The 24,654-nt window shown below is 42.4% G+C and overlaps 2 protein-coding genes across 2 annotated transcripts; one reads left to right on the top strand and one right to left on the bottom strand.

The window, feature by feature from the left end:
- Positions 1–5,534: 5,534 nt before the first annotated feature.
- Positions 5,535–18,481, top strand: stmn4 (stathmin-like 4). The gene is made up of 6 exons (XM_085246352.1): positions 5,535–5,660; positions 12,975–13,048; positions 13,270–13,365; positions 14,903–15,108; positions 15,729–15,920; positions 17,261–18,481. The coding sequence occupies exons 2-6, from the start codon at positions 13,036–13,038 to the stop codon at positions 17,318–17,320; spliced, it is 567 nt and encodes a 188-aa protein (XP_085102478.1). The 5' UTR covers positions 5,535–5,660; positions 12,975–13,035; the 3' UTR covers positions 17,321–18,481.
- Positions 18,482–19,514: 1,033 nt separating this feature from the next.
- il17a/f3 (interleukin 17a/f3) lies at positions 19,515–24,619 on the bottom strand. Its single transcript, XM_085246753.1, has 4 exons — positions 22,720–24,619; positions 22,189–22,394; positions 21,956–22,099; positions 19,515–20,138 (listed from the first exon to the last, which is right to left on the bottom strand). The coding sequence occupies exons 1-4, from the start codon at positions 22,726–22,728 to the stop codon at positions 20,015–20,017; spliced, it is 483 nt and encodes a 160-aa protein (XP_085102879.1). The 5' UTR covers positions 22,729–24,619; the 3' UTR covers positions 19,515–20,014.
- Positions 24,620–24,654: the final 35 nt, after the last annotated feature.

Below are 24,654 nucleotides of genomic sequence, written 5' to 3'. Positions count from 1 at the left end.
TACCTAACATTTCTTCTTTAACATTCACACGGCTAGACCGTCACCATGAGCAGCTTCTCTGACCTTACTTCCCAAAACAGGAAGTGACCTCTGCCCTTACCTTATATTTACAAAATTAACCGGCTATTTTCCATGTATCAAATTAACTGTACACCAATCCGGTAGGCAAAAAAGGAAAATGTTAACATGCTCAACACAAAAATAAAACATACAAAATAAAATGAGTTAGTTACATTATCATTACAAGAGCTCCGCCTAGTGGTCAAATACTAACATTTCACCAACTGTTACACAGAATATCTATCAACATTAGAAAAGATACCTGGAACTGCTCACTCTGGGCCTGAAGGGAAGCACTCGGAGGGATTCTGGTAAATGAGAGGAGACAAAGGAAAACAACAAGAGGTGACCGTGTAACACAGACAGCTGTTCACCATCTCATGTATCATCTCTGGGAGCCAAAGAGCGAGGCTTTAGTTTAAGAGGTTCACTGGGGCAAGTTCAAACTCGGGTTAAAACATCCTGTGCCTCGTCAGGAAACATGACCACGGTTGTCCAGAAGATGGCGCCCACACAGGGAAAATGAAAGTGGCTTTACCCCAGGCTGCAGCTGCTGCTGCTGCTGAGCGCTTCTCCCACTGACACACTGCTGCTTCCATGTGGTTTGCTTCACACAGTCTTCGTGCTTTAACAAGCAACTTTATTGATGTCCATGTTATTGTACTGAAGTCGTTTGCAAATGTTTTATGCCCATTAAGGGACGCAAGCATCCTGGATCAGTCCGCATGCTCAGGAAATACGAAAAGATCCAGGACGACAGGAAAGCACACAGGAAACAAATGATCTGCCTCACAGGCACATTTGGTTTCCCTGATAGAAAAAAACAGTCAAACTTGGATATGAGATGGACTGTTTTGTGTTTTTTTTTATGAAGACCTGATGAAGTTGATGATGGGTCGAATCTGCATGTTTAGTCTGTTGACTTTAAGCATCCAAAATAACAATTATTTTGAACCTTTTCCTCATTTTTTCCATTTTTCTGGATTTTTCTGATCGTTAGCAAATTCATTTTATTTAGGCTCTGATCATAAACCAACAATATAACTGAAACAGTGTCATCAACTAAAAGACAAAACACTTGGAATCTTTTTATTTGTAGGACTTTTATAGAAAAACACTTGTATGGCACAAGATTAGGTCAACTCAGATCCTAACCTGACCTTCTGATGACCTCAGCAGGTCAGCAGAAGCTGTCCAGATTTAGAGTTGGGTTTCATTTCAGCCACAGTCCAAAAAAAGTCCCATATGGTGATTTTGGAATGAACCTTTTACCATTTGGATTTCCTAAGTAGGAAAAAGTCTCTAAAAATGGGCCGGCGTTACCCAGGTGCTGAGCTTGGATGCTTCGGTAGATAAAATACAGCAGGAAACCTTCTGCTTGCTACTGCACTGGCATCTTAAAATGGCTAACACAGTTTGTCAGATTAGCATTTGTGACAAACTAAAACCTTCAGTTGAAATTTTTAGCAAATGATGATTTTAGTTGTGTAACGATCTCTGCCTCCATAGGCGTACATGAGCGCGCTGATGCACAGTTCCAATGAAATGCCACATATTTAAGGCATCACACAGCTCCACGAGGCTCCTGCAGCCGCTGCTGGTCACTAAAACCAACACGTTTCCAAGGTGTTTTCAACCTGTGCACAAAAATAGCGCATGAGCAAATACTCACTCTCTGGTAGTCATTCACCTTTCTCGCTGCATTTTTCAGTTCTCTGTTTCCATGGTAACAGCCGGCTGCAGACAGGCTGTCTTTGACAAACATGCACAAGCATGAAGCCTGCACAACATGTCAGGACAACTTTGCTGGTATTAGCAGCGCTGCGACAGAGTGGAAAGGATGTGGTCATGTTACCGATTCTGTTTTACAGCTTCTGTTAGCGTAGCGTTAATGCAGGCTAAATTTAGTTTGAGTCGAGGTGAACGGCGCTTTAACTTTTCTGTAGTTCAGAGAAAAAGGGATTAGTCTTCACTTGGTGTGGGAGTGGCTTTCCCTCGTCCAGATCAATGCTTTTAAAAGCCCGTCAGCTTCAATCTCATCACAGCACAGTTTGTTACAGCTAATCTGATTGTCCTACAACTGACACCTGCACCACCCACTAGAGTTCCTCAGTCTCTCGTAGACACACACACACATGCACACACACACACACACGGACACACACACATGGACACACACACATGGACACACACACACACACACACACACGGACACATACGGACACACACACACACACACGGACACACACACATGGACACACACACACACACACACACGGACACACACACATGGACACACACACACACACACACACACACACACATGGACACACACACACACACACACACGGACACATACGGACACACACACACACACACACACACACACACACACATTCACGTTTAGCTGAATGAGTAAGACCAGTAGTTTTATGGGATGATCTCATCGGGAGGATGATGTCAGACTCTCGTGCTGCCACTGAGCTGCTGTAATTGTTTATATTTTACAGGCTACGAGGATCTGCAGACCTGCAGAGTGCAGACATAGTGGGGAAGAGTGTGCGCGTTCACTGCAGGCCCTTAAGTGGTTATCAGGATATGAGTTTGGTTTAAGATGAGTACCGCCTTCTCTGCATACTTGTTTTGCTTTTGAGCATCAAAATCGTCTAAAAACATATGTGACTGACTGTGAAGAAGACTATAACCAGGTCACCACCACCTGAAGGTAGAGATGGGCTTTTAGTTTTTTTATTGGAGGAAAGATTCAGTTTGTCCGTTTCTCCGGCTCGTCCCAGCGTACAGAGGCTGTTCTGTAAAACCTCTGATCCCTCCTGCTGTTTCCCCAGGAGCATTTTTCTTGCTCCTCTCCCAACTTCTCCCGTGGGTGTTCCCTGTCGGCGCCCCTCTTTTTTTGGCACTTCTTGTTTTCCCCCTGCTCGGGCCCTCCCTCTTATCTTTGTTCCCCCAGAATCACTGAAATAATCTGTTTGATGTTGGAGGGTGTCTCCTCCACCACTCCTTACTCCTCTCTGTGTCTCTTTTCTCTCCCCTCCCCTGATGAGCTCATTTCCAGGATGTGTGTGATGTCCAGTGTCACACGTTGGTTTACAGTCAGCACGGTGAGGGGAGAAGAGGAGACAGCGACAGCGGGACACGCCCTAATGTGACCTCATGCATATCGCTCTCTCTCCTGCTGCGCCGTGAGCTCTTTCATGTGCTGGTGGACGCCATGATGACATCATGTTGCTTGTGTGAGCTGCATCAGCAGAGGGTTTTCTCAGTATTCACTGTCCTGTCCTTAAGCCCTGTTCTTTTACATTTTATTTTGCTACTGTCAAGCCTTCCTTATTACTCTGATGTCTTGACAGCATAGCTATTTAAAACAGCTGTGTTGTTATTGACATCGTCCGAATCAGCTATAATTTCAATTCAATTAAATTTTATTTATATAGTGCCAAATCACAACAACAGTCGCCTCAAGGCTCTATAACAAAAGCATTGCTAACAGGCGTTCAGATCCACTACAGGAAGAAGTTTGAGTGGGAGCTTTAGTAGGAGTGGTGTTCCCCCGGGGAAAAACGCAGATGAGCTCCAAGCTTTTCCAAACACACGATCATGCCAGCTTTGCAGCAGAGCTACTGTGAGACCAAGTGCAATAACACTCTGCAAACAGCGTTTAACATCACGTTGGGATTCGCAGGCCTTTCCAGAGCGACTCTGGTGTCACATTAGGCCAGTAATAACACAACGGTCACTGTGGCAGTCTGTGGCTGCCGGGATCCAACAACAGAGCTTTGTCACGATTCGTCTCAACAAAATGTATTAAAATATTCTAACGAAGCATCAAGCATATTGCATCATATGATATTAATGAAAGGATGGTGTAGGTACATGAATGCAACAAATGGGTCATTTTAGCTGGTTTGTAGGTGGTTGCTAGGCAACATGATGTTGTCACAAGAGTTCACGTATAAATTGTGACTATAAATTACTGATTCTGTTTGTTATGAAAATCATACTATGCTTTTATAAGGTGTTAAATTGAAGAAATGCTACAAAAAGTGATAACTGGAAGCTAGCTGCCATTTGTAGGTGTGGCCACAGAGAGTAGTGTACACACCGCTTAAGGGTCATATCAGTAAAAGGTGTTAAAAGTTGCATAATCACATGGCACTGTCTGCTACAGTAACCCAGTGTATATAAAGTGCAGTCAAAAGTGCGATTTTAGGTGGTTGGTTGGCAACGTAACAACGTCATGTGATCTGATATGGATAAAAAACATTAGGAGTCTGAGATCACAATCACACATTACAGTACGACTGTCAGTGTTTTCTCATATGCAACATTTGTAAAAACTTTATCTTTGAACCAAACATTATACAGAAAAAAACATTACAGTCAAGTGGAAATGATGTCATCACATACAGTAGTGTGGCTATCAGATCGCCAAGCTAACGCTAAGCTAACAAAGCCACCCTGTCCTTTTTACTTTTCAGTATATCAATAAACGACACGCCCAAAACCTTTAACCTTCCTTAAACATGAAAGAAAAATGTGTAATTTAATGTTACTTTGCATTAAGTGGTTCAGCCTGAGACTGCAGATACAGATCACTATACTGAGGTTCAAAGATAGAAGCAGCGATCACAGAGCGGCTGCATTACAGTAAAACATGCGTAAAGTACAGTAGCTGTAAACATCCCCTGTAAAAATTTAATACATTTTGAAAAACGTGAAAAACTGTAAATATACTGTCATGTACTTTTATTTGTGAATACAGTGGAGCTGAACGGCGATGCTTGTAAACTAACATTTACAGTCGGCTGCAATACAACCTTAAACTGCAACACAGAATTTTTTTCTTTGCCCAGAATGTGCTGTTAACCTCTACAGGAATAAAATGCTGTGGATATTACACTAGGAGCACTGCTAGAAGGCCTTAATGCCAAATAGGAAGAGCACAGGTGTATGATTAAAAGCTTATATGCAGCAGGTACATATTGTTTGTAGATTACAGCAGTGAAACATTGGAAAATAACAGCATTTACGAGGCTTTCCCCCAGTCTCCTCTTTAGAAGAACTGGTATTTGTGGTTATAATAATACTTGCCATAACAACTATGTGTGATACACGGCATGTGCTCGAGATTTTCTTCTCGCTCCTGTATTTACAGTTAGGATCTAAATAATTTAGAGCTCTGCGTGCTTCCTATCTGGGCCGCATGCTGAGACAAAGCTCCCCCAGTTTCTCACACTACTTCCCTGAACTCTCTCTCATGCACAGTACACACACACACACACACACACACACACACACTCCTGCACCATACATTAAAACACTGATTCCACCACCCACCCTGCAGTACAACACAAAGAGCTGACGTCCCTCCCCACCATCCTTCCTGTCTGCTCCCATTGGCTGAAAGGATCAGATGCTGGCAGCGTCTCAGACCAATGAGGCGTCTCCATGGTGATGTCATGGAGGCAGCATCGATGCTGTTGCTGATGCTGTTGCCTGGCGCCTGCATCCTTGCAGCCAGACGGGGTAACCGTAGTCACCGGTTCAACATCAGCAGCGGAGAAGACGCCGTACAGAGGGGGGTAAGTCTGCAGCGCCAGACACACGGCTGCACACATCTGTGTTGCACTGTGTGCCACTTTGGGTTCTTCAGGTTAACTTTCATGGCATGAATGAGCAGTACCTGCATGTGCGTGTATTCAAGCGTGTCCGTGGGGTGGAACAGGGTGAGGGTGAGGAAGGCAGAGTGATGATGCAGCGGCAAAGGTTCCTGCTGATAGGTGACAGAAAGGGAGAGAACCGAGTGTATCGTCAAAGTGTAGAGCGTGAGACATCATTTATTATTGATTCTCCATATGTCCAAATGCAGCTTTGTGTCTGATTTAAGGAAGGAGAGGCAGACAGAGAGACCGGGGAGAAAATGGAGGGTGTTTTGATGTGTTTGTGCATAAGGCAGAGTCATACAGGCGAGGGTCTGAATTTAAAATGTGCTCAGAACCGTCAGAAGTTCAGATTTGTCTGGTTGATCAGGTTTAAGTCTGCAGTTTCTTTGCTGTAGCAGTAATCTCCCAGTGAATTGATTAATATGCATGCATAGCAGCTTTCTAGGAGCAGAAAAACATAACAGTACAACAATCTGTCGAGTCTAAGGAGCTCGGAAAGAAAAGCGTCTGGACTTCTTTAAGTTGCTTGAAGACGTTTCACCTCTCGTCCGAAAAGCTTCTTCAGTTCTAGTCTCAAATGGTGGAAAATGGAGATCCCAGATCTAAGCCCTATTGTCCCTCTTGGGGGACACTCCCACAGGGCTACGATGACCTGGATGACTGAGAACCTTCACGGACAACAATCTGTGAAGACAAAACCAATGTCAGAGGAATGTTTTGTCTCCGAGAGTCTGATCAATCCTGGTGTTTGCTATGAACAATGCTAAGTGATGACACAAGTACAGAGTTATTATTATTAATATTATAATATTAGAAACAAGAAATACAATTACAAGTAGTACATGAAATTCTGCTCCCATGGAAACAAAAAAACGTTCTTCTTGAGCTCAGTGCTGTGAAAAATGGAAATGAGACGACTGCTGTTAGAAAAGCAAATATCAGCTCAAGTACAAATCACAGCTGAAAGAATATGCGTGTTTGTGTTGAGCGAGACATGTGCAGACCATGCCGATCAGTTTCAGAGAACGTTTTGAAATAGGACGATAATAAGATAAGAAGGTTTTATACAGATTTAATCGACTCTCAGAAATGATCTCCTAAACAACAAATTCAGTGAGATGAGAAGGATTTGGAGGAGAAAGTGGTTATATATGACCTATGCAGCTAAACTACAAAATAAATATGATTTAGTGATGCTGAGAAAGAATATGAAATAAAAATGTACGTGGCACATTTATATAGAGGTTAGTAAACACGCTTTAGCTACAAGCCATGCATTCATACTGTGCTGTGCTTCACTCTATAGACATAAAGCACTGTATATTAAATTTAGAATAACCAATTCATTTATTTAAATTTTATCAAATCAGTGTTCGTTACTCTAAGTCTGACCAGAAAAGTGCCCTAATATTACTTTTACCACGAGGCTTAAAGCCTCTCAGGAAGAAAACCTCTTCAGACCTGAGGAAACACACAGTCGGATACAATCTTTCTTTTTTTATCAATCAATAAGTAACTGAATGTCATTTTAATGTTAAAGTGCTGAAAAATATTAAATATTCTAAAATATGACAAATCATTCATGCTGACAATGCTAGCTTAGCTTAGCACAATTTCCGGAAACAAAAGGAAACATCTAGCGTGGCTCTGCTCAGTGCTAATTCCCACTTAGCTGTATTGTTATTGAAGCAGCCAATAAAACCAAGAATTTATGAATGAGTTTCATACTTGTCAGTTTTTTGAGTCAGTCAACTCTCAGGTCTCCTTGCTAAGCTACCTGGCTGTTAGCTCCATCTTTAGCGTAAAACATGAATAGCATCAGTTCTTTTACCTGACTCTCTGCAAGTGGTCAAGGCAAAGATTTAATAATAATAGATTGGATTTATATAGCGCTTTACAATGCCACTATTCATTCACTCTCACATTCACACACTGGTGGAGGCAGCTACGGTTATAGCCACAGCTGCCCTGGGGCAGACTGACAGAAGCCAGGCTGCCATTTCGCACCATCGGCCCCTCTGGCCAACACCAGTAGGCGGTAGGCCAAGGACACAACGACCAGGACAGAGAGCCCAGGGATCGAACCGGCGACCGTCCGGTTACAGATGCGCTTCCCAACCCCCTGAGCCACGGTCGCCCATTGCGCATGTAACAATGGTCTCAATGGAGGCTCAAATGAGACTGATCCAGAATCATTTGGATCGGTCATGAGGGCAAAATTAATATTCAGTGACTAGTGATAAAAGGTTGCTGGAGGTTGATGGCTGGGAAAATGAGCCAAAAGCTCCGGTCACATGGGCCTAGAGACCTCTCAGTGAGCCCCGTTTTTTCCTTGCGACCCAAACATGCCTGAGAAAATATGTGTATTCCTTGACCGGTTGGCAAAAACGTACATGTGATTGCTTTGGTCACTAGCATGCTGCCACACAGGTGGTGGTTTTGTATAATCTCTGAGTTATAGTGAAACCGTGAACAGTGTGACACAAACTGCAAACGTGGACCATTTTCCTTGAAAGTAAGTAAGTGCACCTCATTCTTTCGTTTTACTACCGCTCAGCTAATAGTTAGCAAGTGTTTACGGCCAAACTACATTCACACTGCTAACAAACAAAGCAACCACCAGGACAAGAAGAAGGTGCAGAACCTTCAATAGATTTCAACCAGCCAGAGCAGCGACTTACAGGAAACACTGCCGACTAGTTGGGGGATATACATTTTCTGATAGCAATCGGTGCTCGCTGCTGTTGTTTGGGGGCTTGTTTGCTTTTTTTCTTTGTTTAACCCTCCTGCCATCCTTTAAAAAACTCACACCCATCACCCTAGGGACCATTCTCAGCCACGCCATAAAAAGACCATATATCCATATTTTATTCCACTTTAAATTAGCCAACCTTGTAAAACTACTTCTCCCTGAAATATTCATGTAAAGTTTTAATTATATTTTCGTTGTTTTAACCCTTCAAATCCCAGTGTTATTACATGAGCGCCCTGTGTTATAAGCCCCAAAAACCAAAAAACGAAACTAAATATTTCCACAAAAAACCAGTTGAAGTAATATGTGATTGTCATTATAAGTAGGCCTTTAGATGGACCAAAGATTGGCACCAACATACATTTTGACCTGCCATTATTTTTTTTGCATTTTTTTTGCAATTTAAAAATTAAAACTTCAAGGCCCTGAGTCTTCATTGACATCCAAGAAAAGAAGAAAAAATAAAATCATATGATGATAATTTGGGGTTGAAAAATAGCGTTTATAATGGAAGTCAATGGGCAGAAAATGGTCCCCAGGGTGATGGGTGTGGGGATTTCTGCTGCTCAGCCATTTTAGGCTGATTTAAGGAATTCACACTGGAATATTAACATTGACAGGTAAAAACTATCCTGTGGCAAGTTTGGTTATATTCCACTGAACACAGTGGAAATGGCAGCCATTTAACACATAGCAGTGGCACAAAAAGGTCCCAAGAAGGCAGGAAGGTTAAGACTCTACCAATTAAGGAGCACAGATTCAAATTCAGTGAATATCATACAGTCGGATAATGAAAAACCTCAACAGCCTATAAGGTAGCTGTCAGCAAAATTTCCCACCAACACCACCCCAAATGTTTCCACCCTCTGTCTCTCTCCCAAACTCGAAGTGACACACTCTTACTCCTGCAGGAAGCAGTGCATTGATCTGCAACCTGGGTGGCTTCATAATATGAGAAGCAGCTGTGTGTGTCCTGTGTGCGTGTGCATTACAACAGTGCAGCAAAGCAGTTCGTTTACTGCTTGATTAGTGTGTGTGTGCTGTGCAAAATCATGTGTTTGTCCTTGTCTGTCCCTCAGGGAACCGTGTCAGGGTGGCCAGGTGAGCCTGAGCTCACTGCAGTATAATGAGCTATCTGTCTTCCTCGGTAATGCGGGTTGTCTCATTAGGACACTTGTGTCTCTGTGTGGAGACGGACGTTCAGGCTTGCTGACAGGCTCATTTGTAGACGGACAGACAGACACTTTTTGGGAAATATGCTCATTTGCTTCTGTCTGAGTAAACGTTCAACAGGCAACTGGCATAGCTTGAAACACATCCAGCACCTTTAATTGTTAGTGCATCCAGATAAAAAGCCAAAAGACAATAAAATAATTTTTAGGTAGTTTCAGCTGTTTACGAACATGTTAAAGCTTTGAGTTTAGCATTTGTGTTATCTCGGTTTTGCTGATGTGATCACATTTGGAGGAAAAGGTGGAGCTCGGGGAGTTATCAGCTAGCACTAGTGCTGGCAGTGTTTAGCATCATTTAATATCAATTCACCATCATATTAAATGGGATTCTAATTTATAGCAAACTGGTTGAAGACTGAGTGGAAACCACTGGTCACTAGAAAATAAACAGTATTCCCCAACTGGTTGCATCTGGTTGAACCTAGTCACACATCACTGGTGTGAGTGGTTGCAGGAAGTTGCTAAATTGCCAACTGGTATACAGGTTTGCTTGTATTAAATTTGGTTGTTTTGGATTCTTTACGGCCAAAAAAGACACGGCTCAAAAGTGGTCCTTTTACTTTAAAAATGATCTTTATTTTACATATCTGGGATATGGAGACCTGAACACACAACCCCAGGTCTGAAGCACAAACGGAAGCCTAGATATTTATAATAATAATAATAATAATAATTTATATAGGTGCTCTCTACGTCACACCACACTTTAAGTTTCGATCAAAGACTCTGCTTAGTTTCACTTTCTGGCTGCACTCCTAGCTTGCATGGGGAATGGCAACTTGTCTACAAGCCTCGGCAACTACTCACTAAGTGGTTTCCAGTCAGCATCACACTTGGTCAAGCTTCACTACATGCGGCTGGGTTGTTTGCAGGTGACTGTGGCGACTGCCAGTAATCTCCAGCAACCACTCAGCAACCAGTCAGGTAATACATACTCATTTGTCACTGACCAGTCTCTAAGCCCGTGACTGAGGCCTTAATGGACTAACAGAGTGGGACCGGACATCATTAATGTGACACATGCCAGTCGTTTGTTCCTAATGTCAGAAACGACACAAGCAGGCACTCTTCACATGAGAAATTGAGAAGAACTAACAGGACTGATGAATGCTGACTGTAATGGGGCCGCGTGTGGGGTAGACATCGCTCCAAGTACATCTGACTTTCAGTCTGAAGACAGAGCGCCTTTAAATTTAGACTTCACTTGTTATTTGCTTTTCTTTTATTATGTAAGGTTGAGAAAAGGTCCTGATTTGGGCTACAGTGTATCCCACAAAGCTCCATCCTCTAGGTTTTCAAGATGGTGAGTTCAACTAAATCTAAAGGGAACAACATCATACACAGAGATCAAATATAAAAGATGGGTGTAGCCACGGTGACGTTGTCCACTGGCTGGTGGGAGCTCCGTCACTTACCTTTAAAACACAGTGGGAAAGGTCTGAAGATAGCAAATGTCTCAATTAGGCCTGTATCAAGGACCCCAGCTGTTACATGACGTTCAAATGTTGCTTTATTGTTTTCGACCTCACAGTGAGCTGGGTGTGTGTCCTCATGCCAGTGATACTGGTTCCCAGGATTTAAGCAAACGTAATTAGTGTGTGCAGTGGACCGAGGAAGGGTCAGTAAGCTGTGCAGAGCACTCCCAGAATCTAAAAGGATGAGATTATCCAATTAGCACACAAAATGTTTTACAGCACCGATGAGGCAGATAAGTGTGTCTGTTTGGATTATCGATCAGGCTCATTGAAACAGTTCAGAGTTAAAGAAATGATAGAAGTTTTGATAGAGACACATTTATAACAGCTCAGTGCTGACGAGACCATCTGTTAGGTTTTGTATTGGTGATTGTTATTTATGCTTAGAAATATCTACTCATATATGCTTAGAGTTGTCATTTATGCGGTCACACTCTGACCACACACACACACACACACACACACACACACACACACACACACAACAAAGGCAAGGTACTCTTTGTGTGTATGTATATGTCGTATGTTAATGAACCTATGCATATTCATGTAACCTCAATAAAAGAGCAGTGTTACGGGGGAGCGGACGAGAGCAACTGGGGTCAAGCGAAGGAACGGCGTGCACGAGAAACATGAAGAACTTTGCCTACTTCGTGTCTTGCTTGCTGTGTAATTATATTGTCTTCAACGTTCCAGCGAATAGGTTCAAGCTACAAACCTATCACCATCTGAGGAGGAGACGACGGCAGGTGGTTCTACTCTGCTGCCTTTGTGCCTCGGTGCAATCTGCTTTTTTTCAGTTGCCAAATTCATTGAAAAACAGAATTATTGTTGAATTATGAATTATTGAATTTGTTAGGCAAAGGCGGTGTTTTAAAGGTCTGTAGAAGGTTTGCAGCAGCTTCTCTGCCACGCCTCGAAAAATATGCTTGACTTGCAGCTTCTTCAGCTGGATGTTCGACTTTCTGCACATTTACTGTATCTGATAGATGGTAAATGGCCTGCATTTGTATAGCACTTTACTCAGTCCCTAAGGACCTTTACACTACATTCAGTCATCCACACACACACTGGTGATGGCAGCTACATTGTAGCCACAGCCACCCTGGGGCGCACTGACAGAGGCGAGGCTGCCGGACACTGGTGCCACCGGGCCCTCTGACCACCACCAGTAGGCAACGTCGTCTTGCCCAAGGATATTTGGCATGCAGCCTGGAGGTAGCCTGGGATCGAACCACCGACCTTCTGGTTAGTGGCTGACCTGCTCTGCCACCTGAGCTACAGCCACCCCAGGAAAGTTTCTCAACACACACAAACAAAAGAAACAGTTTAGTAGCCTGAGACGAACTAGAACAGCAGAGCTTCATTCTGCTGTTTGATGAACATTTTTCTTTATTTTTTTCCATTTTTAATGGTGAAACAACAACATTTAAAGTGCAGGAACACCCGACTGACTCTGACTTTTTTCTACATGTCAGGTAACTGTTGTTGGGAAGGTCAGAGATCTTTACCCAGAATAGTTTTTGTCTGAAGAGCTCTGATCTGATAATGTGAGCTTTAATTTAAAGTTTATTCTCAGGTGGGATTTTTGCATTACGCTCCGCCTTTATCTTTTTATTCTGACTCTGCTAGAACAGCTTTGCATGAGTCCAATAATCATGACTTGGCTGCTCTACACTTTTGGCTCACGCTGTTGTCTCCTCAGCTTCTTCCTTCTCAGATTGTGCCCTCGATGCTCCTGCATTCAGTGCTCTCTGTCTCTGTCCCTGCACAGCTCTCTGACAGAGTGAGGAGGATCTTCAGCGTCCCTGGAGAGTAACATTTGCAGTGAGACCATGACTCTGGCAGGTAAATGCAGTCGCAGCACAAACCCGTTCACCTCACACGCCCTGCTCCTCTGCTTTAAACACTATACTGCGACCGATCTGTTCAAATATGAGCATGCAGTATTTGTGTCGTGCAGCGTGTCGTTATTATGTCCGCTGGTATGACATAACGAGCATGACTTACGTCGTCAGTCCTCGACTGCGTGCTCATGATTCAGCTTGATCTTCTGTGTGTGTCCTCAGCCTATAAAGAGAAGGTCAAAGAGCTCCCCCTGGTGTCTCTGTTCTGCTCATGCCTGAACCCACGCACTGCAGAAAACCCGACCTACAAGGCAGAAGGTAAAAAATCTCCTTTGCACGAGCACTGGTGTTTATTAGGGGTACAGTCGCTTATAAAAGACCGACAGCAGTCTCTGTGGCTGAAGTTTGATGCTCCTCAAACTTCAGCTCCTCTCTTCCTGTCTGTCTAAAACCAGCAACTTCAGCAACTACAGACAAACACAAGAACATCTCATCCACAGATGTCTCATTAGATCTGCAGTAAACCCAGGCCCACAGTCAGTGCTGACGCACGCTGATCCTTTTGTCCTAATTCTGGGTCTTTCTAAATAATCACCTTTGGAGCTAAAAGTGAGCAAGAAGCAGTTTTGTTTCCCTCTATCTAAATTTGAATCTTTTTAAAGTTATAACAGATCAGGAGTGACTGCAAACTGCAACTAAATTCTGAACATATAACTTATATTTCGGTCTTGGCGTCATTTCTACAGAGTGAAACACTTTCTGTGTTCTTCCTCCAGATCTCTGACTAAAGTAAAACATTCGATCTCAAAGTAAACCAGACTCTCCAAATCATTGACATTTTGCATTTCAGCCTAAGTTTATGCTCCAGCATCGCTCCAGCTGTCAGACGAGGTGTCCGAGTGGCCAAGGCGACGGACTGCTCATCCACTGTGCTCTGCACGCGTGGGTTTGAACCCCATCCTTCTTTCTTATCCAGCTCTTTGTACGTGTGCATAGTGACAATAAAATGTGTTTGCTGCTATTTAAGCGATAGATCTTGGATACTTCTTGGTACATCACAAGGAACCTTTATAATCTCTTTATTGATTTTAAATGTGTTTGGTGCAGCTGACCACGTCATACTTTTACAAACGTGAAAGTTTGAGTTTTGAGCACAGTCAGTGATCATTCAGCATCCAGGCCTCTTTCCTCCTTATTACAAAGTTCCCCGAGGCTCCGTCCCAGGAATATTTGATTTATGTTTATAGCAGCATCTCATTGTGTAATCATAAAGACACATTCCTCTATTTATGGCACCAACTCTAAACATCTAGCTATGATTTAACTGCCTTCCAAACCATTAAAGATCTGTGAAAAGACCGAACTGATTTTAAATGCAAAAAAATTACTGATTAACCCCCTAATATGTATGAAACTGTATAAATACTCAGACATTTAGCTTGATTCGATTTTAAAGCACACGTTGACATTTCTTATTAAATAAAGTGAGTTCAGTCGGTCTGTTTACAGAGATCTCATTATAGACGACTGGTCTCTCTAACCTCGAGATACAGCACATTAGTCCAGCTTCAGTTGAATCATGGAGATGAACAAAACGCTGGCTTGCCTGTGAGGAAGGGTTTGTGTTTGTTTATTTAAATAGATATATATATTTAAAAGAAGCAAAAACAACCCTGCTGCTATCGTTCAGCCATCCTCCAGTACACAGAATAGACTCAAGATCTTTTTGTTCTTGTTCTTTTCTCTGAACGTGTTTCCATGTTTTAAAATATAACATGATGGCGATGTTAAAGACAAACAAAGATGAGGTCATGGATTCAGCTCTGACAGTAAATGCTGCTATCCACCAACACAGATGCAGTGGACTTGGCCTGGTGCGTCATCAAAGACGTAGAAGTTATCGAGCTGAACAAACGCGCATCGGGCCAGGCCTTCGAGGTCATCCTCAAGCCCCCGTCTTTTGACGGCTTGCCTGAACTCAATGCCTCCATGCCGCAGCGCCGCGACCCATCCCTGGAGGAGATCCAGAAGAAGTTAGAGGCGGCTGAAGAGAGGCGAAAGGTGAGGGAGCGGGCGCGTCATCTGAACCGCCAGAAAACATCCGCTGTTTGTGGCTCGTTCAGCCATTGTTAAACATCTGTTAGCACTCTTTGTGTGATTTATCGGAGAGACGGAAATAGGCTTAAAATGAATGAAGGGGAAGTGGGAGGGAGTATTGGAGTGAACGGAAAGAAGGAACTGAGCTGGGGGAGATGAAAAGAGGCAGATGAAAGAGCAGAGACAATCCTGTGAGGACACAAAGACAATGATTCATATTCATCTGTCAGAGAGGATGATGGAGCGAGGGCAAGAGACAAACAGGGGAAAGGTGAGGAGAGTGAAAAGATTGTTAGAGATGGAAGAGCGCTCTCTGGAAACGAGGCAATTCCAATTTCTTTGGCTTTACTGGCTCACAGTGATCTAATGTATTAGTTATGAGGTTTGGCCCACCTGAGGACAAAGATTACAGGTGCTGACAACCGCACACATTTCAGTTTGTGTCTGCACCCTTCAACTAGAACATGTTTGACAGTTGAACTTTGTTGAAATAGGTGAAAACTGCAAACAGCCTGCTTATCACCTGCAGTCTGAGTATTGTGTAAAGGATGAGCAGCTGCCTTCACTTCTCCATCTTCCTCCAGTGCCAGGAGGCGGAGCTGCTGAAGCACCTGGCGGAGAAGAGAGAGCATGAGCGCGAGGTGATCCAGAAAGCTTTTGAGGAGAACAACAACTTCATCAAGAACGCCAAGGAGAAGCTGGAGCAGAAGATGGAGGCCAACAAGGAGAACAGGGAGGCTCTGCTGGCAGCCATGCTGGAGAGGCTGCAGGAGAAGGTAACGTGGCCGCGATTAAGCCCCGAGCCTCCCGACCGTTAGAGGGGAGGTCTGCAAACTGATCTCAAACAATCATTGCTTTGTGTGGTTTCTCACACAGCAGACAGCCACAGAACACCAGGGTTCATCTCCCACGTGGGACCATTATTTTTGTTTGGGGGGGTTAGGTAAAAATCCAGTGCTGATAATGCTGAGCAAGGTTTTTGTGGTGCTGATGTGTCAGTGTAACATATGACATGTAGTAGTTCGACAGCATTGTCACAAATGTCATATTAATGTTACTTTTACGACACCAGGCCAACCATATGTTTTATATATGCACATGTATTTGTGCTTTAACTATGGAGGCAATCTGGCCCATCTTTGACTTTAGTAAAATAAAGCAGCATGAAAAGGTCGTTTATGTGTCTTTGTTCAAACAGAACACGTTTAACTTTGGAGAGACAAACTCTGCTGCTTCTCTTTTCATCCAGTCTTCATGATATCCTGGGATAACGTAGAAACTCCTTTTTATTTTGCTTTTGCAGACAGGAATCAGCTCCCTGCACACCTGTCAATCAGAAATAGCCACGCCCTTAACCTTAAGCCTGATCTGTATCCAGATGGATGAGCCTGACCCACCGTAGAGTTAATATGGCAGGGACCGTTTTTGTACTGGGCTGTAAACCTGCTGTTTGGTGCAGCGTAGTTGGACAGTTAAACGTGGGAGTCTGTGGGGAGGTTTGCTACATTATTGCAAACTGTCTTTTAAATTTGACTTTTGAATGTTTTTCTTCTTTTTCTCTTGCTAAAAAGGATTTATGCAAGCTTTGAAGTTAGAGGGCAGCAGTTTTATATTTTCTCACAGCCAGCTAATAGCTTCGGATGAAGTTACACTGATATTTGTCCATGTGTATCGCAGACTGTGAAAACGACTCTTTACTGTCTCGTGTGTTATTTCTGAACCCAAACTTGTTGCCAGGCAACTTGTTGTAGCAACACTAATGAAACGTTGCTGGTTTTAGTCTAACACAGAGTGAACATCAACAAGTTCATGTTTTTACTGTTTCAGCTACAAAGTTACAGACATGAGAGACATATTGAGCAAAACGTCAAACACACACTGAGAGCTAAACACGAGTTTTTTGAGTGTAAATGAAGCGAAGCTTCAGCTGAACTTTCTCTTCTGGTTTGGCACTGCTCACAAACCTGATCAGCAACCATGAATATTAGTGCAATGAAATAAAGTTTTTTCAGTTCTTCCCCACTCGCTCTCATTCAAACCTTTACGCCGGCGTCTCCTTCATTAATGAAAATATCTTCCTAAATGATAATGGCACTCATGTTTCTGTGTCTGGCAGGACAAACATGCAGAGGAAGTGAGGAAGAACAAGGAGATGAAGGAGGAGGCCTGCCGGTAGACGAATGGCACGAGGGAACGGAAAGAGCGAGGAAAAAAAATAAAAAGGGGGAAAACAGTGCATTAAAAGAAGAACTCAACAGCAACTAGGGCAGATTTTGGTTTTCATATTTGATGTATGCTGCGATGATTCTGAGCAAGCTGTATAAAGTTTAGCCACTCTTGATGTTAAAATTTCTCTTTTTTCTAAAGGAACGTGGGAGGGTGGGGGGGGGGGACGTCGGCGCTAATGTTTTTTAAAGAGGAACAGCCATCCAATCATGACTGAGTAAAAAAAAGGAATTAGAGCTCCTGTTTTCTGTGTTCAGCATCAGGAGATGATTTTAGTGAAGCTGTGTTTTTTCTTGGCAACGCTTCCAGTTTGGCACAGCCAGAGACGCAGTTTCTCTCCAATTAGACTAAGTATGTGATCATTACCTCATAAAACCTGAAAATCTGTGATGTGCTTTATTCAGACTGGACACAGTAGTTTCAGAGCCTCACTCAGCCATAACCAACTCCACTCCACTGAAAACCAGGATTCATTAAATACACAGGACCAGCTTTAAATATGAAAACACAAAGTGATCTCGGTCCACATGCTCATACTTCTCACTGTTTCTTTCACTCCGTCTGGGGTTTGTCTGTGAATCTCACTAATGCTTTATGAATATGAAACAAATAACTGGGGGGGGACTTTAGCTGTAGTGTAGTCGTAGATCAGTGACATGCATTTGAGTCTCTTAGAGTTAGAGCACTGATTGCACTCTTATTTCATTAAGCACAAGTCAAAGCACACACGGTATTCATACCAGAAGAGCAGTGAACATATACAGTAAAAACATTCACATTAGGAGGAGGTGAAACAGTGACTGACTGCAGTTCACAGTTTGGACGTATTTCTGGCTTCGGTGGGTCGATTTGTGATCTGACTGACTTGCTTTGGTGTCTCTGATTGTTTATGGTTTTCACAGCAATTCCAACCTAAAACATTAAAATGGGGATCAAATGTGCTTAAGTGGTTTGGTCATGCTGATTTGATTGAAGTGTCTCAAATGTTTGCGCTGTAACGGGGGAGTCGTACATGGGCTTTGTACTTGCTGTAACTGTGTGTTGCTGTATATCTTCAAGGCTGGGTTGATTGTACCTATTTGGCATGATCAATAAAAGCAGCTTGGCTGAACTCGAACTTTCTCATAATTTTCAGATTTGATGGTGATATTTTTGACACTGATTTCCGTGACAGACAAACACTGGTAGCTGGGATATCACAGCACAATCACAATGATTCTGTGTATTCAACTTGCAAAGCGACGTTGGTTCACCAGGGTGGTGATAAAATGGCCATAAGACATTCAGTCTGCTATCAGTTTGCAACTGCATGCAATCTGTAGAAAAACTAGGATGAAATGTGCCGAGACTTTGTCCCGGAATAAAAATGAGATGAGAAAATTCTGGAGAGACGAGATTCAATCGAATCGAATCAAGTCATGTAGAAAGGTGGGAGGAGTTTGGAAGTGATCCAATCAGAAGTAAGCTCCTCGTGTAGCAAAGTTTACCACGCACACCATTCAGTCCCTAGGAAACGGAGGTGGAAGTACAACTAGCGCTCATGCTCTATGTTTCTCCTGAAAAAGCATAAAAAATGTCGATGCCAAGGAGAAAGCAAAGAGTGGACACATCTCGAAACTGATGTCAAAGAAAATAAGACACTTTGTAAAACGTGTAGAGCAACTCTCGGTAAAAACACAAACTTTTATGTATTTATATTTTAGTCGACTGAATCAACTTCAGATTTAGTATTCGATAATCTTCAGCTGGCAAAAAATAGACTGACCCTAAATGAGTTTAGGTGCTTAAATTATGACTAAAACTACATCATAGTTTGGGGCAGGCAGAGATAAGCTGCTACCTACAAGGGAAAAAGCAGTCAAAGGTGTCTCCCAGGGGCTGGGGGTATCGCATAAGCACTTACTTGCAGAAAGGATGAGCTGGGATGAAGGTGGGTTGCAAGGCAGCTTGCAGATGGACATCGAGTGCCACTATAGTCAATTAATATTTAGCTTAAAATGAAAGTTACATGTATGTGAGTCTATAATATTTTACAAAAAAAGGAGCAACCAACAAAAAATAATGCTGTCATTAAAAATACTGTGAAATGCATTTATTAACATAAAGATAATTTGACCTGAGTTTATTATTTGTGTCACAGCTGATTCAGATGTTAAAGATACACATTTTTAATTATGAATTATAATGTTTACAATGAAATGAAAATAGTTCGTATAAAATGTAAAAAGCAAAATACCGAATTAGGAATAAAATAGGAACAAATATAAAAAAGACACATATCCACAAAATTAATATTATTTATCATGTACAAATAATGTCAACAACAATTCAAGGCTCACATTCTTTCGTCTACCATCTCTGATTAAAGTTACAATAAAGCCCTCGCGACCACAAGGGGGCAGACACACACTTTGCAGCTGTTTAAAGCTATCAGAGTCACAAAGCAAGCCCTACTGCTAACAGCTAAGACGGGGAAACGCAAGCACTAAAACATCACACAGGTCAAAAATGACTCTTTCATGTTACACATTTTACTTTCATATCTGAACCTGTTATAACTTAAAGCAAACTTGCAGAATGCAGGTTAGTACAGGGTAAAAACAGCGTGCTGAAAGAAATGCGTTCATCACAAGTCGTCGCCTTCCTACCCCTGAGGTATGACAGTGGGCCTCACACAGGTACAGCCAGCTGTGATCACCTCTGTCCCCAGTGTGAAGATGTACTGCTTCCTCGCCTTCCTCCCTTTTTTCTTAGACGGTTTGAGGACCCTGTGGTGATGCAGGAAAGAGTTGTAAATATATAACTGAAAGGTTACAGCCCCTTCGAGAGCACTGTGTTTGAAGGGGCTTTATATAATGTGGGGGAGATAAATGAAATGAAGGCTCTCAGTTTAATTCAGTTACACGTATTTTGCAAAGGCTGCAAGCTATGCAACGACTTTCTAAACATCTTTGTTTTGTCTTGAATGTGGTTTATATGGGAAACAACAGTGAAAAACCAGAACGTACATCTGTATGTATACTGTGGTTCTGCTTCTATAGAAATGCCTTTGACCTGCTAACTAACACATTACTGTACACAACCTGCACTGCGGTTTTTCAGGATGTTTGTGTTTTTATCACAGATTGCCACAAAGGATGGATCTGATTGGTTCTGCAGCATGACAACAGTGCCAAACAGCCCGGGTGATATGGAGCTATATTTGATGACAAAAGCACAAAATGGGACGGCCCTGATCACAACGTTACAGATTAGGCTGAAGAATCCACGTCGCCCACTCGTGGACCCTCTAAAACTGTGTTTATCAAACAGTGATACCTGGTGACTGCAGACTCATTTGATGGATCTTTTGGAAAATTGAGGAATATAGTTGATCTAAATACAAAACTTTAAAAAAACAAACAAAAAACCCTCAACATTATTCAGCTACCAGACGCCCACATTCATTCGCTGATGTTTGGGAAGAGGTCCGAGTGACAAACGTGTGAGAAAACAATCTTTAAAGACGTGTTGATGCTTATCCAGGCAAGGAAATCCCAAAATGTGGATTCTGTTCTGAGGAAGTTGGATGAGCGACGAAACGTCCGACTGAAAACGCGACGTCCAGATCAACACAAGCAGCTCTTTGGGATTTCTTTGAAGACTAGATTCAAAATGATTTATATTTCAGTTCATATCCACACAAAGTGTATTAAAATACTAAAAAATAGTTTTAAAAATAGTTTAATTAAAAAGTAAACTTAGTAAAAGTAAAGGAAAAATACCAAAGGGCTAATGACAGGGTATTAATTTATTAGTAGTAGTAGTAGTAGTATAAATTATTAAATATTGTAAATACTGTAATGTAAAGTATTTTTTAAAAGTAACGTTTAGTACTAAATAGTAAAAAAATATTTTTAATGCCACTCATGACAAAGTTTTGGAGAGAAAAAACCCCTCAAAGCTAAATGTTGCGCATCACATTGTGACAAACAAACTAACCACAGAATTTATTGAACAACAAACGAATAACATTTGAAACAAAACGAGTCCTTTCTTTGAAAACTAAAGTCCGAGTGATCACCGCACACTAATTGAAAAACATTGGATACACTTTGTAACGTATCTACAGTTTTTGAATTTAGCTGATGATTTTAAAAAGTTTAAAATATTAAGAAAGAAATTGTGAGGAAGAAAATGTGGTCAGTCGGCATCGGCATGGAAACACCCAGCGGCTCCTGTTTTCTAGGTTAAGTGGAAAGACCTGCTGCTTCTTCCTGTTTGAGACCTGCGCAGTCATATCAGGACGTGAAGTACGGAGAGAAATGTCCAACAAGCGCCAGCGCCGTGTTTGTCTGTGACTGCGCTCCGTTGGTAGAACAGCTTTCACCGATGATGATGGTGAAAACTGTATCCCTGCACTGAGCTCCTACATTTCTGTGGCTGTTGTCTCTTTATGTACTTTGTGCTCAACGAGCTTCAATCTGGATTCTTTCTATTATCAGGGCTGTCTGCAAATGAACTGAAACTGAACACAAGAGCAATTCTAGCTGTTCTGATGAAAACAAAACCAAGTGCAAAGCGAGTATTTTCCACAGCAGCTCACCTGTGGAGGACCAGAACTTCGTACTTGATGGGTTTAGCCTCCAGGCCTCTATCCTCCCCTCCCCCCTGTGGACTCAGACAGCCAGTGGTGAGGCACTGGGCGTTTGAGATATGCTTGGGCAAACGAGAGTCCACGGACGAGTCACTGCGGACGGATGGGTCAGAGAAAAAACACTGTAACCTAAAGATTAACATGGCCCAGTGAAACATAGATGAATAACAGCAGGGTCTTACATGTACGTCCACGGTGACAGAGACATGTTGGCGATGCTTGAGGGAGATTTTGCGGTGAAGTGCGGCAGCACTGAAGGATCTATAACCAACCTCACACTGTTGCCCTTCAGTCCAGCTCTGGGCCCCAGCTTTGCTGAGACCGACTGGCTTTTCCTGGCGCCGTGCAGCAGGGGAGCCAAACTCAGGACCAGCAAAGCTCTCAACACCTAAGCAAGACAAGAGCGCGCAGGCCACAGCGTGTCAAAGTGCTTCATCAGCTAGAACACATGTGAGCAAAGAAAATAGAACTTTACGACTGCTGCCAGTTCCTAGTTGGCTGGATAATCAGTGAATAAATCCAAAAGGCATTTTGTTTTTAATCACTGCCGTGCGTTACAGATTAGGGAAAATGTCGGCATCCTGATTTTGGGACAGCGTCATGAAATAAGTGTTCAGAAATCAAATGTGCTACTTTTTTACATTACATTGTCTAAAAGTGGCTCTAATTTAATAATCACCGATAAAAGTTAAGGATAAAGCAGCTCGACTCACCAGCAGCATGACTGTGTTGCCTCAAAGCCCAGCGTAACTGTGAAGCCCTCCTGTGGTATCCTGTAACGTCTGCAGTCGAGCAGCGGTTATACGCCGGCACACTGAGTTGGTGTGCTGGCAACATGTGAGATGCATTTCCGCTCTGACTGTCACCGATTCTGAAGAAACGCGGCTGATATTCGAAAAGAGTTTTGTTTCCGTGCCGACTAACTGTGCGTGTTATGTGTGATTGTATCATGTAGCATATTTACTATGAAATCTTCAAAACTCTTAAGGTCTTTGGGGTTTTTTTTTTCATTTGACCCCATTTTGACCTGCTACAAAAAGTATAATTGCCCTGCACAAACGTTCAATGTTTCAGAAGGTGTCAGACAAAGGTGTGGAAGCTGTCCTGCACCCCTCCGTCGTTTTGAAGTTGTTGGGAAAATTATAATCTGCTTCACAGTTTCATCGGGGGAAATGTTCAGCAACAAACAAAATTAGCAGGGATTGATGTGAAAGTCAAATTCAAGGTGTAAAATGTGATACAGGTGTTCAAATGCAGTTGCAAGGAATTTAGTTTATCAAAAAGCAAAGTGAAATAGTGACAATTACTGTGTGTGTGTGTGTGTGTGTGTGTGTGTGTGTGTGTGTGTGTGTGTGTGTGTGTGTGTGTGTGTGTGTGTACATCCGCAGAGCTCTGATTATCTCGACTCACATCAAGTTGTAACTTTTATCCCTTTAAGAAACAAACAGGAACAAACAAATTAAGCTGAACTGCATCAACTTTTTCTGTTTTTTCTGAAACATAGAAAATGGTACGCTAGTAACTACACCTACGCACAAACTCACTCTAAACAATGTAGGTCAAGGAAATGCTGACACAGCTTCTGGTAATGAATCAACATACTTCTTAAATGCAAGCCATGTGATAACATCTTCTCTCCTTGTGTAACATATATAGTGAAGTTAGGAGAAATGGTTTCTGAAGAACACCGAAGAAGCTTTCTTTCCAAGCTCTTTAGCTTTCATGTAAAGTGCTTTTAGAAGCCCCAGTTTGGCCCAGATAGCTCAGGTAAAAGCACAAAGCCATCTAAAATCAGGCAAACCAACAGTACTATAGAAACTCAACAATCAAACATGGGTTTTAAAAAACTTCATTTTTAAATAAAGAAGTTTCTTTCTGACTGAGAATGGCCGAGCTAAGATCCCGTTGGACTTCCAGATACAGACGGACAAACAGCTCTAGTGATAGATGTAGCAACACCAACTGATAGCAACATCGGGAAGAATGAACACGAGAAGCTGGAGAAGGACTGAGGGTGAAGGCAGCAGTGGTCTGCGTGGTAACTGGAGGCCTCGGTGCAGTGGCCCCAAAGTAGGCGAGCGGCTCCCGCAGATCCCAAAACCAAGATCTCCAGGAGAGCGCAGGCCCAGGAACGCCATATCTATAAAGTCCATTTATTGGCTGTCGTACCAATTTAAGAATTGTTGAGAGTTTTTGATACTACTTGATATTCATTAATTAAAGAGGAATAGTTAGCTTACCATAGCCTAGCATAAAGCTATGGCAAGCTATGGCAGTTCAAATCTGCCAAAACTGACATTCTGATTGTTTCATTTGTACATTAAGTATAAACAGTCCATGTTGAGGTAGGCTGTGTGTTTTAATGTGCTGTAAACTTCTTTAGCTGGATTAACTTGAGGACTTTCCCATTTCCAGTCAAGCCAAGCTAAGCTAAACAAAGCTAACTAGCTTATATTTACAGCGGACACACCAGACGGACACTTGCTTTCTCAACTGACACACTATGAAAAAAATAACAACTTAATTATTATCCCATTGTGTCAAACTTTTCAATTAAAGCCAAGCTGAGTTCTCTAATGTTTCAAACCTTTAAAAATGAACCAAAGCCTGAGTGTCCCAAACACAGTGTTTTAGAGAGATATCAACTG

Source organism: Mchenga conophoros, linkage group LG15 (assembly GCF_057382185.1).
Source record: "Mchenga conophoros isolate Kocher_MC1m ecotype Shallow Benthic linkage group LG15, M_conophoros_male_GT1.1, whole genome shotgun sequence".
NCBI lineage: Eukaryota > Metazoa > Chordata > Actinopteri > Cichliformes > Cichlidae > Mchenga > Mchenga conophoros.
The sequence above is the reverse complement of the archived record's forward strand: the minus strand, read 5'-3'. Positions and strand labels throughout refer to the sequence as shown.